The sequence below is a fragment of the Lynx canadensis genome, chromosome F2 (genome assembly GCF_007474595.2).
Source record: "Lynx canadensis isolate LIC74 chromosome F2, mLynCan4.pri.v2, whole genome shotgun sequence".
Lineage (NCBI taxonomy): Eukaryota > Metazoa > Chordata > Mammalia > Carnivora > Felidae > Lynx > Lynx canadensis.
Genome location: NC_044320.2, coordinates 1,343,288 through 1,358,914, shown reverse-complemented (window position 1 = coordinate 1,358,914; position 15,627 = coordinate 1,343,288). Strand labels below are relative to the sequence as shown.

The following is a 15,627-nucleotide window of genomic DNA, read 5'->3' as shown; positions in this document are numbered from 1 at the left end:
TGGGCCATCGGGCGACCCCCGCAGCCCGGCAGGTGTGGGAGGTTGGGGTGGACTCAGGGTGCAGGGGCAAAACCGCAGACCCACCGCGAGAGCAGGAAGCGCGTGGTTCCCTAAGATTCACCTACACGTCCTCCCCTGCCGCCTCCCACCCGCAGCACCCAGTCTGTCTGGGCCCACACGGGGCTTCCTCGGCCCCTGGTGGGCGGGCTGGCCTCCAGGACCCTGCCCAAGGTGGCGCCCCGCTCAGATTGGGGGCAGGGGGTGTCTGCTAAGAGGCAATTCTGGGCACGACAGTGCTCCCAACAGCTCAGAGGGGAGCCGGCCCCCCAGTCCGATCACCCCAAGGCCATGCGAACGAGCAGGAGGAGACACAGGGGCGTGTGTCCGCTGGACACGGAGGGCCGCGCGGTGTGCACCCAGACGCGAGCGCGCATGGGCCGGGGCACCCCGAGCTGGCGTGACGTAAACGTTTCAGTGCGCGCCTGCGGACGCTTCGGGAGCGTGCGGCTACGTGCGCGCGGGTGCGGGAGCAGAGCACAGCCCTCCAGACACGGGTGTGTGTTAGTGTGCGTGTTCCCACGTCTGGCATCCGCGTGCACACGCGCATGGTTCCAAGGCCTCACCCTCGTGTCCCGGCCGTGACTCTGTCCACTCCAGCCTCCCCATAGCCGCTTCCGAGGCCCGAGGCCCCCCCCCCCCCGGCAGCCCAGCACACGCACGCACGCACGCACGAGCCCCCAGTCCCGGTGCCTCATGCCCTCTGCCCGCGCGTCCTCCGTCGGGACTCGTCCCCACCCCTCGGCCAGCCCCACCCCCACCCCCAGGCTCACACCCACGTGTCTGGACCAGAAGCGACTTTATTTCTCCGCGGAAGACGCCCTCACAGCCAGGCTGTGGGGCTGGGCCTGGCTCTGCCTGCCTTTCCCTCGGAGACCTGGGGGTCCCAGCCCCCTGCCTGCACCCCCGGGGCCCGGAGACATCCTGCCGGCTGGGACTCGGAGCTGGCGGCGAGAGAGGGAGGCCTCGAGTCTCAGGGAGGGGGGGTCAGCTGGAAGCCCTGTGGGAGGGGGAGGGCCTCAGGGCCCAGCCCAGAGGAGGGCCGGCCCCAGGCTGAGCAGCAGCCCCCCGGCCAGGGCCCAGGGGCCACCCCCCGCCCTCGGCCCCCCGTTGCACAGATCCGTCCCGCAGCAGTCCACATCGACTTGTAAGATCCCAGAGTTAATGAAGCCCATCAGATAGTCCGAGAAGAAGTGCCGCTTAACGAAGTCGCAGGACGAGGCGCACATCTTGTTCACGGAATGGTCCTTCCTGCCTGGGGCAGAGCGGGGAGAGCCTGGGGCGGGAGCCGCACCTGCGCCCTCTTCCTCCTGCCCCGCACGGGACCCACCCACGCCGCCTCAACTTCACGCAGAGGGCCACGGAGGGGGCCACGGAGGGGGCCTGGGCAGGAGCGACGCCGCTCACGGTCACACAGCAAGGCAGTGTCCTACCCACAGACCCACACTCTTATCCACGGCCGGAGGGGCTCAGAGGTCGCCCCCAACCGCCCCCTGCCGGGCCCAGGTCCCGACTCACTGCTGCCGGGGTCGGTGATCCGGACGCTGGCGCACACCGTGTCCGACGGCTGGCACTGCTTCGGGGTGCAGTGGCTCGAGTTGGTGGTCAGGGTGCAGTCCTGGCACCACAGGCCGTGAGCTGCGCAGGGCACGAGGACGCGGATGAGCAGAGGAGCTGAGGCCCAAGCTGGCCCGTGTGTGCCCCACTCCCCTGGCCAGCGAGGCTGCTCCCGGGAGGACCGCGCAGCTCCAGGAGGCCAAGCACCACAGCCCCCTCGCCGACCAGCGGTGACCAGGCCAGCCTGGCCCCCGGAGGTCAGGCCCTGGGAGAACCGCGGTGCCTTCTGGGCAATCTGCGGGGAGGCTCCCAGCCGCCGGAACTCCGGAAGCCCCTGGGCACCCTCCGTGGCCCCACAGACACGTGTGCACACATGCGCGCACACACCAGCCACACACACCTCACACTTATGGGGCTTTCACACAGGCTCCTGCACGCTCCCACACCTCCCCGCACAGTTCGGTCGGTTCCAAACCAGGAAGGACTCGCTGGGAGGCCAGGTGGGGGCTCTGAGAAGCGATGGGGCGCACGAGGGGGCGTCCGTGCGGGACTAGCCCACGGTACAAGGGCGGGCAGGAGCCAGGAGGGCCCCGTGCGGCTGGGGCTGGGGCCGGAGCACCGTGAGTCAAAGCGACGGGCGCGAGGGCCCGGCTGGGGTCGCCGGGGTCGGGAGCGGGTGTGGACGTGACGGGCACCGTCGGAGGATGGCGGCCCCACAGCCCGGCTCTCCCGGAGACCCGGCCCAGCCCCGCGGGCCGCCCCCAGACTCACCGGGCGCAGAGCACAGCAGGGCGGCCAGCAGCACCAGGCCCAGGCCGTTCATGGCTGCAGGCGGCATGCTCCAGGCGGGCCTCGGGAAGGAGCGGGGGTGGTGGGCGGAGGTCCTCCGGGACGCAGGCCTGGCAAGGAGACGCCTCGGTCAGGGGTCCCCGCCGCCCGCCGGACCCAAGCCCCGCCCCCCCCCTCCTTTCGCGGCCCCGGAGCGCAACCTCCGCCTGGAAATCCCGGGAGGGGAGGAAGGTCCGCTAGCTCGCGAAGCCCTACCCCCAGCCCATCCCCCAGAGCGTCCACCATCACAGCATCCCCTCCGGGGAGAACAGGTCCGCCGTCTCGGGCAGGGTGACAGCTCGAAATGCCCCCAACCCGCGCCGGGCACCTGTGGGGGGCGGGGGGAGGGTCGGGGGCAGCGCGTCTTCTCCCTGGGGAGCGGCAGGTGCGTCCGGAGAGAAAAGGGCAAGACAAGGTGCGAGCAGGCCGTACCTGCCGATGGGGGAGGGGCGCGCGCCACGTCCCCACCCCCACCCCTGGGCTGGGGGCCCGGGAACCCCGGGCCGAGCCCCCGCCCCTCGCCTCCAGCGCGCGCCCGGGCGCTCACCGCAGGTCGAGGCGTGGAGCGCGGGCTTCGGGTCGGGGGCGCACTCACATCCCTGGGGGGGCTGGCGGCTCCGGGGCTCCGGGAGGCGCGGGGAGCGGTGCCCTTCGGTCTCCCTGCGGACCGGAACCCGGGCGCAGCCTTGTCTTTCGGGGAACGCAGCCGCAGACGCGGACCCCGCGCGAGGGGCGGAGCGGAGCCGGGGCGGGGGCGCGCGGGGGGCGGGGGCGGCGGGAGAAGGGCGGGCTGGGCGCCCGGGGCTCGGGGCCCCGGCGGGTCTCCGTCCCGGGCCGTCCGCGCCCCTCGACAGCCAGCGCCCGGCCCGCGCGTCCGCCCCCTCCGGTGCCGGCTCCCTCCGCGGCTGTCCCGCGCGCCCCTCCCCCGGCGCAGGCGAGAGCTCTTCCCCCTCCGCTTGGCGGAGATCCCCTCGAAATTTCTCGGAAGAACGTTTACTGCGAAAGGAAGCGAGCGAAACGCACAAAGACGCAGGGACGGAGGCGGGTAACAGCGGAGGTGATTCGCTCAGGCCCTCGTTCGCAGACTCCCAGCGAAGGGGCCTTCCCCAGGCCAGCCGTCCCCGCTTCGATGGTTTGAGGGTGCGCACCCCCGCCCCGCCCGGACCCGGAGCAGCTGTGACCACCCCCACCCGCCGCCACATCCACGTCCGAGGCGCCAGTCCCAAATGCTGGTCTCCGCCGCCTGCTTGGCCCGTTTCTCAGCTTTGTCTCTCGCCTTCCCGCCGCACAAAGCTTTTGAGTGCTGTGTCTTCGCACCCGCACCCGCTGCCCCCTGTGCCTGGTATCCATCGCTGCTGAGCGCCGAGTGAGCCCCAGCTCCTGTGCACGTGTTGGGGGTTGTTTCTTTTAGTCTGCCTTCGTTTGGCCGGGCAAATATTTGTGGAGTTCCCACGGTTGGCCTAGCGCTGAGCACTGTGAGAAGAGCTCCGCCCTCCCCACCCCCCACCCCGCCCGATCTTACCTCAGACAAACGATTATCACTAACATCCCCTTGTGAGCTGTGCCCCTGATCCCATGGACACAGCACATAGTATGTGCTCTGTGTAAACCCGTGCGTTATGTCGTGACAGCTTCACACCCTCCCTGCAAGTGCTGTTGGCGTCCCCACCTTACAATGAGCAAACGGAAGCACAGACAGGTTGAGCTCCCCGCCCAAGGTCACGCAGTGACAGGTGACAGAGCGAGTGTTGGAACCCTAGAGCCTGCACACCTTAACCCCGCCCCGGGCTGGAGGAGTGAAGGGGAAGGAGTCCCCTCCAACTTGGGGACTGGGGCTCCCACACCTTCAATTCAAATATGAGTTCAGGGGCGCCTGGGTGCCTCAGTCCGTTAAGCATCCGACTCCAGCTCAGGTCATGATCTCATGGTTCGTGAGTTCGGGCCCTGCGTCGGGCTCTGTGCTGACAGCTGGGAGCCTAGAGCCTGCTTTGGGTTCTGTGTCTCCCCCCTCTCTGCCCCTCTCCCACTTGCACTATCTCTCTCTCAAAAATAAAAATAAACACTAAATATATGTGAGTTCAAAGTCAAAAAATCAGCAAACATCCAAAGAAAATGGGCCTCCAAAGACACAGAAGAAACGATGAAGAGATACGGATGTAAATCTCCACAAACCTTCTAAACTGAAAGTGTGCGATACAGAATACAAGATTCATTTGTGTGGTAGGTTGAAGTTAGATTGTAGGAAAGAACAAGGCAGTGCCAGAACCGTGCTTTGTTGGAGAGGGGAACCCCTAGAAATGAAAAGCTCTCACTGAAATTAGCAGGTCATCAGAAACTTTGAAAGATTTAGGCTAAATGAAAATAAAGTCGTTTAAAAACATATATGATATGGCTTCATTTACATGAGATGTCCGAAATAGCGAAATCCAAAAAAGAGAAAGTCAATCCATGGTCGCCTCCAGCCGGGAGGAAGAAGGAATGAGGACTTCTTGCTAGTGGTCAAGGCGTTCTTTCAAGTGATGAAAATATTCTAAAAATAGAGACTATCCTTGCACAACACTGTGAATGGACTAAAAACCACTGGATTAAAAACCTCAAAAGGCTGAACTTTATAGTATGTGAGTCATATTTCAACAAAGCTGTTGTAAAAAAAAAAAAACCAGTAAATGCATTAGGCGGCACATTAGATACCACTGAAGAAGGAATTTGCAAACTGGAATTTAAATCTATAGAAATTATCGAGATTGCGGTGTAAGGGATAAGGGGACAGAAAATAGAAAAGAGAGGGTGAGACACACAGCATGCACCGTGCCGAGCGCCGAGAGATGTATGGTCAAAGTCCCAAAGGAAAGACAGCCAGTATTGGAAGAGATTATGCCTCAGAACTGGTGACAGGTAAGCATTTACAGAGAAGCGCAATGTATACTAAATGGAATAAACAAAAAGAAAATTCACACCTAGGTACAGCAGAGTGAAATCACAGACCACGAACGGCAAGAGATCTTTAAAATAGCCAGAAGATGGGGCACCTGGGTGGCTCAGTTGGTTAAGCGTCTCATTTCAGCTCAGGTCGTGATCTCACAGTTCCTGAGTTCGAGCCCCACGTCGGGCTCCGCGCTGACAGCTCGGAGCCCGGAGCCCGCTTCGGATTCTGTGTCTCCCTCTCTCTCTGCCCCTCCCCCGCTCACGCTCTCTGTCTTTCAAAAATAAATAAACATTAAAAAAATTTTTAATAAAATAGCCTAAAGGAAAGAGCAATATCAGCACTAAAGAAACAGCAGGTAAACTGACAGCAGAAATGGATGCCCAGACTGTGGAGTAAGTGTCTTCAAAGTGCTTGGAGGAAAGTAACTGCCAGCTAAGAATTTTCTACACCGTTTTCTGCCGGAGGCCAAGCTATCCAAGGAGCCTGATGGCAGGGCCCAGGCGGTGGACGGATCGGGGCTGCATGGCGGCCCGCCAGAAGGGAAGCTTCTTGTCCTCCTGCTTTTATGTAATTTGGCCTCAGCGTTGGTCGGGGCAGCCCCCCTACCAATGAAAGTGCCTGGGGATTTGTCGGTTGGGATTGCCCACGACAGGCCCCCCGGGAGAAGAACCTCTGGGGAAAGACATAAGATTCCGCAGGGAAATCATGCGGCCCTGCATCCAGCCCTTGCCACCCCCTAGAAAGACTCCTCTACCCAAAGGAAGGATGGGCCCATATATTTCCCAGCCGAGGAGGGGGACGAATGGGTTCGAAATCCCCACTCCGGCAACAAAGGAATGTACCTATGGATACAAGTTGCTCCAACCCCTAGGCCCGCTTGGCCCCCAGGAGGCATTCCAGGTGATAACCGGACCTGGCGGGTTAAGGTACAGAATGGCTCATTAGTTCCCAGGTAAACATTGTCTCTCTGGGAGCGCATAAGGCGTGGGTTTCCAGGGCCCTCCTGGCTCCCTCCCGGCACCCAGACCAAAGCGAACGCTTTTGTTCCTTGTGCCGCAAACGGTTCAAAGGAACCGTTAAGAAGTCACGTCCCTGTAAACGTTCCACTTGAGGTGTTGAGAGCTAGATGACCTTGAAAGGGCAGGAGGGAAATTTACAAGAAAATAACTGTGTTGTTCCTTAATGGGTGATTACACAAAAGAACGTTTTTAGAATTAGGTAATGCCGAGAAACGTAGATAACGCACACCACAGGGAAATTGCTAACAAATGTAAGGCCACGCTTGCCACAATAAAGCGGCCAGTCGAACCCACTGCCGTTGTCCGTGTCCATTTGTTGTCTTCGCCGACGCCGTTCATCCTTCGGGAACCCCCGGACCCACTGGGGCGGGACCTCGGCAGTTTTCCAAAAATAAGCACAAGAGAAATTTTTCGGGTAATGAAAAGTTTGCACGTAAATGTTTTCTGACAACACTTTGGAGGAGTTGTGAGGGTTTCCCGCTAGCGGCCTTTCATTAAAGGAACTTTGGGAGAACGCACTGCAGAAGGAAAAGGTATTCCAGAAGGAAGGGCTAGACTCGAGAAGGAAGCGCGTGGGAAGAAACTGGCTTCTGGGAGGGAAATGGAAGCTGGGGTCGTCATCTGAGGTGGGAAGAATGTCCGATACGTGACGTTTGAAAAGACTGAACCCGAGGACAAGGCGCGGGCAACGGGCAGGGTGACTGAGTCAGAGGGTCCTGAGACCCGTGCGCTGTTTGAGAGGCAGCGCGGGACACGGACTTTAGACAGTGCTCGGACGATCAGGGTGCAGGAGAAAGCCTCCAGGTAACCAGCAGAAGGGCCGGGGGCAGAGCCTCACGCGGGAAGGGAAAGACCGTCCGTGTGTCACAGCACCCAGATATTTAGTCAGACGCTGTCCTGGTGGTTTCTGTGAGGATGTCTGCAGGTGAGGCTAACATGTACGTCAGCAGGGGCGCCTGGGTGGCTCAGTCAGTTGAGCGTCTGACTCAGCTCAGGGCATGATCTCGTTCATGACGCATCAGGCTCACTGCCGTCAGCACAGAGCCCACTTGGGACCCTCTGTCTCCCTCTCTCTGCCCCTCCCCCACTCATGCTCTCTCTGTCTCTCTCTCTCAAAAATAAATCAACATAAAAAAAAAAAAAGCATTTCCATCAGTAGACTTCGAATGAAGCGCATTGCTCTCCATGGTGTGGGTGGGCCTCATCCAATCAGTTGAAGGCCTGAATAGAACAAAAACGGACTCCCTCTGAGCAAAAGGAACTTGTGCCAGCAGACAGCCTTTGAACCTGAACTGGAACATTGGCTCTTACTGACTCTTCTGCCCGTTGGTGTGCCCTGTGGGTTCTGGGCTTGCCAGACTCCAAAATCACACGAGCCAATTCCTTACAACGACTCTATGTAACTCTACACGTCCCATTGGTTCTGCTTCTCTGGAGAACCCGGCCCGTTACAGGGAGTGACTTACACCTGGTAAGTGAGGGCCGCTGGAGCTCGAAGCCCGCTGCAGTCTCTGTCCCTGTCCCCCACTCTCCCAGACTTCCCGTCAACATCATAGGGAAATGCAGGGGGAAGGGGCCGAGGCAGGCACACGCATCATTAGTCGACGTTTCCGAAGATCCCCGTGGCTGCTGAGTGGAGAATGGCCTGGAAGTTTCTAGAATGGAATGGGGCCGGGGCGGGGGAGGGGGAGGGGTAGCGAGGAGGACAGCGGCTCAGACCAGGGGTAGCAGTAGAAATGGGGCAGGTGGATGGGTTCGCGAGACTTGGCCACGTGTGTCCAGGATGCCCACCTCCGGGCTCTGGCTCGGGAAGCGGGTGGACCCAGGGCAGGACGGTGAGCACATTGGCCATGAGAGGCATTAAAGCCTTTTTGTTAGTTGGGGACGCCTGGACGGCACCAACGGCGGGTCGCAAGTGCCTGCGGGGCTCAGCGCAGCGTCTGGGCTGGAGACGCACGTGTGGTCTGGGTCGGCACAGAGGGAACAGGTGGGGTCTCCAGGCGAGAAAGTGCAGAGACAGCAAGGCCAGCTGAGGGTCCAGCCCAAGCAGCGAAGGTGCAAACAGGTCCTGTCACTGGGAGACGAGTGCCTCACAGGATGTCACTGTTGCCTGAGTCCAGGAGCTGTCCATCTGTCTGTCCATCTGTCCGTGTGTCATCCTTTTGACACCCAGGCCCACTTTGGCTCAAGGCCCAGCAAGGGTTCACACAGAGGCCCTTCCCTTCTCTGGTCCCTCTGAGCCACCCGTCCCCAGGCTACACCCGTCCCCAGGCTACACCGCCTCCAATTCCCCGGAGCCTCCCGGGCCCCAGCCGTGCCCACGGGACTCCCCGGCAAAGCCCCAGTGCTCTCCCAGCTTGGGGAGACTCCTCTCCCCCACCCCTGCCTAGGTCTGAGCACATGTCCCGGGCAGGGGCAGCTGTCAGCTGTCACCTGGGGCGGCCTACTCCTTCCAGGCCAGCGTCCTGGGGGCGTTTCTGCACCAGCATTGAGCACCTGTGCTGTTCCCGCCCGCCACCTTCCTCTCCACCTTCCCTGTGCCAATGTCCAGGCATCAAAGGAACATTCCTGCGGAGGAGGTTGCACCAGGTCAAGCCACAGCCTCAGAGGAGCCCGTGCTCCCCAACGCTTTGCTCCTCCAGCCTCTGCTCACCAGCTCCCTCCGCCTGCAACACCCATCCCTCTCCTCTCAGCCTGCACTTCCTTTTTGCGGTCAGCAGTCCGGGCCCCTCCCCCAAGCCGGCCTTCTGGTGGCCCTGGACCCAGAACGGAGGTCAGATCTTAGTTCCTCCCACCTCCTCCCCTGAATGCACTGTGTCTCTGGGAGCCCGCCTTCGCCCCCCACCCAGCACGGGCAGCTACGCGACCCCGGCCACCGCTCCAGGGCTCCGTGGCCATCATGCCTGCATCATCTGCCTTTGCCCGAGACCACCTCTCAGCATGCAGGGTCCCCTTCGAGACACCTGAGCCTTCTCGAAGCTCAAGTCGGCTCCGAAGAACCCCTTCCCAGCAGTGTTAGAAGCCCGGAGAGCAGCTGCAAGGAGCCTGAGCACAGCGCCCGGCCCAGGGTCCAGGCTGGGGGAGCTCCCACTGCAGGGAGCACTCAGGGCTCCTCACCCCCCAGCCGCCGGCGCTCGTGCACACGCTCCACACACTCACACCGCGTGCACACTAACGTGCACACACACGTTCACACATATGCACACTCACACCGTCACAGATCCACACCCACACTAATGCACTTCCTCTGCCACACCTGCACGCTCGCACACACTTACACGCTCACTCACACACTCACTGAGACCTCAGTCCCAGCAGGTCAGCAGCTCCTGAAGCGCACAGGGCTCTGCTCTGTGTTCTCGACGGCATGTCGTGTGTGACCGTAGCCGGCTCGTCCAGGGCCTCTTTCCAGGAAGCAGAAACAACAGCACAGTGGTGACATCCAGCCTCTGGGGGAAGACAGGAGACGCCATGCTCGGGGGGGGGGGGCGGGGGGGGATGGTCTGGGCCTGCTGCGTGACCTCCTGAGCCTCGGTCCCTCGCCTGTAGAATCGGGGGTGCTAGCCACCTGTGAAAGCGTTGTGGGGAGCACACACAATGCCACCACTAAAGTGCTCACTGGGCGTCTGGCCCAGCGTCTGGCAGGGCACCACCACGGCACAGTCATCCATTCCTGCCACCAGCCAAAGAGACAGCCGAGCCCCACCCCGGGGAGGGAGGCAGCAGGGGAGAGCCGGCAAACAGAAAGGCGGCTGTGGGGTGATGTGAGCTGTCATGAGAGGAGCTGGGGGGGCGTGGACGGGGCCTTGGAAGGAGACAGCGAGCCAAGGCCTGGAAGACGAGGCTGGCACAGCCCCGAGTCCCAGAGACGGGACGGAGCAGGGGTGATTGGGAGAGGAGCCAAGTGATGTAAGAGGGGAGGAGGGAGGAAGAGGGAGGATAGAGAAGAGGAAAGGGGTGGAGGAGGTGGGAGGAAGGGAAGGGGAGGAGGAAGAGGGAGGAGCGGGGGTGGGCAGAGGAGGGGGGAGGAGGAGGAGACGGGAGGGGGAAGGGTCTCTGCCAGGCCTGGGGCAAGGCGGCCAACCCCCAACATCTGGAACCTGCGGTGTGGTGGGTGGGCTCTCAGAACCCCTGGGACACCCCTGCTACCCTCCCCTGAGCCCGGGCTGGACTTAGCCGTTTGCCTGTGGTGGAGAGAGAGGGCGGAGGGATGGTGTCCCTGAGACAGGGTTATAAAAAGAACAGCTTCTGAGGCAGGCTCAGGCCCTCTCCCGCTCACCCTCGGGGAATCCGGCTGCCCCGCCTGCGGAGGAGGGGAGTCCTGCCTGCCGACAGCCACTCGAGGGGGCTGGAAGTGGGTCCCCCACCCAGGCCTCCCTCAGATGAGACCACAGCCCCGGACGACAGCTTGACCCCAGCTTCCTCAGGGACCCCAACGTACAGGTGACGCCTGCATTTCGAGCCCACGGACATCGGGAGAGCACAAACCGTGTTGCCTTAAGCCCCTAAGTTTTGGAGTAATTTATGCAACAAAAGATCACGCAAGTGGGCAGGGCCTGACTTGGGCCTGGTGGGGGGGGTGGGGGAACAGACGTCAGAAGTCTTGAAGACTAAAGTCCTAGGCGTCCGGCCCCAGCCCCTGGGGAGTGCGGTTCTGGGCCTGCTCCTCAGAGAGCGGAGACTGCGCTCTCCCCATGTTGGGTGGGCTTGGTTGCCAGGGAGATGGTGATTCCTAACCCAGTTTCCAAGCTACTCGGCTTCCTTCCAATGCATGTAGGTCAGTTTCACCCTATCAGGATTTTGCAAACAAAGAGTAACAATCAGTCACGATTAGCAGGAGAAAGGACTTTCTTTCCGGGCAGCCAGAGCAGAGCAAGTCCCTGTGTGTCCCTGGCCCTGCGGTCTGCACAGGTCCTGCAAGGAGCCTCATCTCCCTCCTCCGGACCCGCCCTGGCGCAGATGCCCAGACCCCGGTGAGGGAGCACGGAGACCTCGCTCTGCGCAGGGGCACAGTGACAAGTCCCTGAGCGCTAAACCGGCAGGAACCCTCATACCACACTGTGCTCAGGCCCCCGATGACTGGCCGGTGGGCCAGCCCCAGAGCAGAGCCAGCTCTCAGGTGGTCAGAACCAGGGACAGCGTCAAAAGCCACCGCGCTCAGCCCTAAGCCCGCGGAAGCAGCCGCAGGGGCCGAGGACGGGGTCCTGCCCGAGATGTGCTCCCAGAGCTCCCGGCCTTGTCTTTCGGCCGACACTGTCAGAACCCTCCGAGCCGTCCAAGACTACGGATGCGGCCGCGGGCCAGAGCTGCGGAGGAGTTTTCCCGAAGACTGCCCTGCGTGCTCACGGGGCCAGCCTCTCAGCCAAGGGTTGACAGGGACGCTGTGTCAAGCCTTTCCTGAGAAGCCGCCGAACTCAGAGAGGGAGAAAGTTTCTGACCCCCAGGATAGTGGGGGGCAGGGTGTACGTGGGCTGAATGCTGGCCACAAAGAGACGCTCAAGTTCTAACCACCAGAACCCGTGAACGCGACCTTATTTGGCAAAAAGCTCTTTGTGGATGAGATGGAGTTAAGGATGTAGAGATGAGGTCATCCTGCATTTGGGGTGGGCCCTAGACCCAACATCTGGAGACCTTAGATGAGAAAAGAAAGATGCGAGGCACAAAGGCACGGGGAAAGGTCACGCGGCAACGGAGGCCGACCCTGGGCGTGGCTGCAGGCCACCGACCTCCTGGAGCCACCAGAGGCCGGAAGGGGCCGGAAGGACCCTCCCCTAGAGACTTTTTATTGTTTTAAGCCACCAAGTTTGTGATTTGCTGCAGGAAACAAACACAGGGTGTCATAGGCGCTGTGAGAGGGAAGTGCCCCCAGCCCTGGCCAGCTGCCTGTGTGTAAGAGGCCAGAGGGCCTGCTGTGCTCTGAGGACCCAGGGACGCGTCCTGGGCCCGGCAGACTCAGTCACACCCAGACCCACCTGCAGACCCCAGGGGCCTGGGAAGGAGGGGCAGGCAGCGGGGCCTCCAAGCGACATTTATTTATTTTTTGAGAGACAGAGAGAGACAGAGCACACGTTGGGGAGGGGCAGAGAGAGGGGGAGACACAGAAGCCGAAGCAGGATCCAGGCTCCGAGCTGTCGGCACAGAGCCCGACGCGGGGCTCGAACTCACGGACCGCGAGATCATGACCTGAGTTGAAGTAGGACGCTCAACCGACTGCGCCACCCAGGCGCCCCTGTGGGGCCTCCAAGTTAGACAGGAGCAGGGGTCCACCTTAGGGGCAGAGCAGGAAGGGGACGGTCCGTCATTGGGAAGGGGCTCCCCCCAGGCCCAGCAGGACGTGGACAGGATAGAGGCCCCATGTGCGGCTACAGCTCCCCCCCACACAGGACACCCCCCCAGGGGCAAGATGCCACCAGATCAGGGGCTAACAGCACCCCCTCCACGGAACCAGCACCCACCTTACACGGAAGGGAGAGGGTGGGGTGGCTCTCAGCCCCACCCGCAGCTCCTCTTCCCCCAGCTCCGCCCCACTGGGGGGCTCAGGCTATACCCTACCCTGCCCCGGCTTTACCTCCCCGACTTCCCCACAGGGCCCACGGGGCCCGGCCTCCTCCTGCCTTTTCCCCTCAAGGGGGGGGCTGAGAGTCCCCTCCTCCATTCGTGAGCCCCCACCCCGCACCACAGGGATGCGACCCCTTCCTGCCTGGATTGGGAACCAAGGAGAGAGGCCTGTGAAGATGAGTATGTCCCCTCCACTCCACTGCCCTGCCCTCCACGCATGAACCCAGCACAGGCTGTAAGGCCGAGGCCCCCTGAAGCTCCTGATGGCTGTCCCTGTTGGCAGAGGGGCAACTGATGTTGGGGATTCCTGTTTCCTGAAGGAGGTGGCCCAGGGGGTGTCTCATCGCTGTGGGGGCCCGAGATGCCCTCAGTAGACACCAGACAAACACACGCTCACGCACACACGAATACAAACACACATACACGTAAACACACGTAAAAATGCACACACACAACCACACACATGCAAACACACACATGCACACACGCAGACACAAACACCTGTATATGCACACACGTCCACACGCGCACATGTGCAGACACAAACACACGCGTGTGCACACACATACACACACAGCAAAGACCAGAAGAAACAGCATCTGTGGGGAAGAGCCCCAGGTGGGGGAAGGCCCAAGGGGCCCCAGCGGAAAGAGAGACACAAGAGGGCAGGGGTCAGGCCCCGGAGAGGACACCAAGCCAGTCCATCCGCCGGCAGGGCCAGCAATATTCTGGGAGCTCTCTGACCATCCATTGTCCTCCCCAGGCCTCACCTGGCCCCGGCCCAACCGTCTCTCACCCGGACCCCCGCCAGGGCGTCACCCGGGCTCCTTGTGTCCACTCCCACCCACCCCAACCCATTCTCCAGAGGAGGTCAGAGCGGCTATCACAAACTCAGTGTCCAAATGCTTTAGGGGCTTCTGATTGTTCTCAAGATGAAGTCCAAAGCCTTCCGTGACCCCTGGCCCCTCCCACCTCTTCTGTCACCGCCTCAGCTCCAACCGCTGTCCTTTTTGTCCTTTCAGCTCCCGTACTTGCCAGATTCCTGCCTCAGGACCTTCGCATACGCCGCTCACCGAGGCTGGAACCATTCAACCCCTTCTCCTGCAACTGGCCAAGTCCTATTCAGCTCCGAGGTCCTGTCTTCAATGTCACCTCCCCAGGGAAGCCCCCCACACCGCTCCTCAAGCCGTGTGCTCTCACAGCATCTCCAGTGACTGTTCTCTGTAGAACCAACCACAAGCCACCATATTCAACAAGTGTCTGGGGCCCTGCTTGCTTGGCAGCAGTCTCCATTGGACCTCCCCGCCCTGAGGATGTCTCCCTTGTTCACACTGTTCTCCCCACACCCAGGTGTCCGTGCTCAGACCCGCTCATCGCTGAGTGGAGGCATGTGTGCTAACGGCAGTGGCCGGGACACGGCAGCCAGTGTACGTGAAGCATGAGTGGGAGGCATCCTGGGGCTCATAACTGTGGGGGGTTGAAACATGTGACCAGTAGCCCTTAGTTATTTACACGGACTCCTCTCCAGCCTTGGATGGTTCTCCCACACCCGGCCCAGCCCTCTCCACCTTTCCCGCACTCCACCTGAGGGTCTCTTCTTGACCAAGCTCAAAAGCCACCTCCACCAGGAAGCTCTCCCTGGTGGATCCCCACCAACTACTGCCTCCTCATGAGGGGTCCTTGACGCAGCCTTCCCTCCTTTCCTGTTTCCGCGTGCCTGCCACCTCTCTGTCCCCAGCTCCCAGCTCGAGGTCCCACACAGCGGGTTCCACCGAACACGTATGTGTGTGTCTGCCCCCATGCCCCCAACCACACCCAAGCTCCCGGCAGCAAGACCCCTGGCTCTTCGTCCAGCCCTCTCCCCGGGTAGCCCGTGGTCCAGTGCTCCCTCAGTCCCGTCTTTGCTGGGGCCAGATCTCGGGGTTCAGGGGCATCTATGAGACACCTATGCTTCCTGGACTCGGGTCCCAGGCCCCAGAAAGGGAACGTGCGGGTGGTTGCACTGACTCTCAGATCAGGCTCCAGCACAACAACCTGGCCTGGACCAGGGCCCAGCCCACCCCCCCCCCCCGCCGGGGTCCCCACCCCAGCCCCACCCTGGGATCCGGCTGGTGCCAGGGAAGGTGAGCCCCTCAGCCCATCCTGTGGGCGAACACCCCAAGTCACAGGTGTGCACCCCACGCAGACACTCCAGGGAGTCCCGTGCACCCGTCTCGCCGTTAGGCGGTGTCCTCTCACATGCGCCTTCAGGAGGTACTGTCTACGGCGGCCCGGGGGACAGTAGCTAATGTGACCGAGCATCAGACTTCACAGACCACGTGGAATCCTGGGATAAAGCACAAATAAAGAGACAGAGCACCCCAAATAGAGGAAGGAAACCCGGCCCACACCCTGACCACAACTCACGCCCTCACAAAAAAATAAGCAAATGAAAACAACCCAAAGTGGTTTGCTTGTGGCTGCTGTGGTCCCGATGTCTTCCGGAAGCGAAGCCCCTTGGCCGTAGGAGGGCCGGCCGAGGAGGCTGTTATTTCCGCACCGGTGACAGAGGCGAGCAGACCACGTGCTGGGAGAGCAGGGTCCTCCGCACACTGAGTCCTGCGCCCTCTGCGCCCAGGGTTCCGGCGGCCTCCCTCGCAAACAACCGCACGTAAGAATAGAGGCGCCTACGGTACCTCGGGC

General features: G+C 61.6%; 1 protein-coding gene across 1 annotated transcript; it reads right to left on the bottom strand.

The window, feature by feature from the left end:
- Window positions 1-841: 841 nt before the first annotated feature.
- Window positions 842-2,506, bottom strand: LOC115506240 (lymphocyte antigen 6H). The gene is made up of 3 exons (XM_032591917.1): window positions 2,386-2,506; window positions 1,576-1,695; window positions 842-1,312 (listed from the first exon to the last, which is right to left on the bottom strand). The coding sequence occupies exons 1-3, from the start codon at window positions 2,450-2,452 to the stop codon at window positions 1,077-1,079; spliced, it is 423 nt and encodes a 140-aa protein (XP_032447808.1). The 5' UTR covers window positions 2,453-2,506; the 3' UTR covers window positions 842-1,076.
- Between the last annotated feature and the right edge of the window lie 13,121 nt (window positions 2,507-15,627).

Bases quoted from the DNA above. Each gene is read 5' to 3' on its own strand.
- LOC115506240 (XM_032591917.1), bottom strand. From the start codon at position 2,452: ATGCCGCCTGCAGCCATGAACGGCCTGGGCCTGGTGCTGCTGGCCGCC. The intron at 1,696-2,385 runs GTGAGTCTGGGG...TGCCCTGCGCAG, and splicing joins CCTGCTGTGCTCTGCGCCCG to CTCACGGCCTGTGGTGCCAG. The intron at 1,313-1,575 runs GTGAGTCGGGAC...GCTCTGCCCCAG, and splicing joins GATCACCGACCCCGGCAGCA to GCAGGAAGGACCATTCCGTG.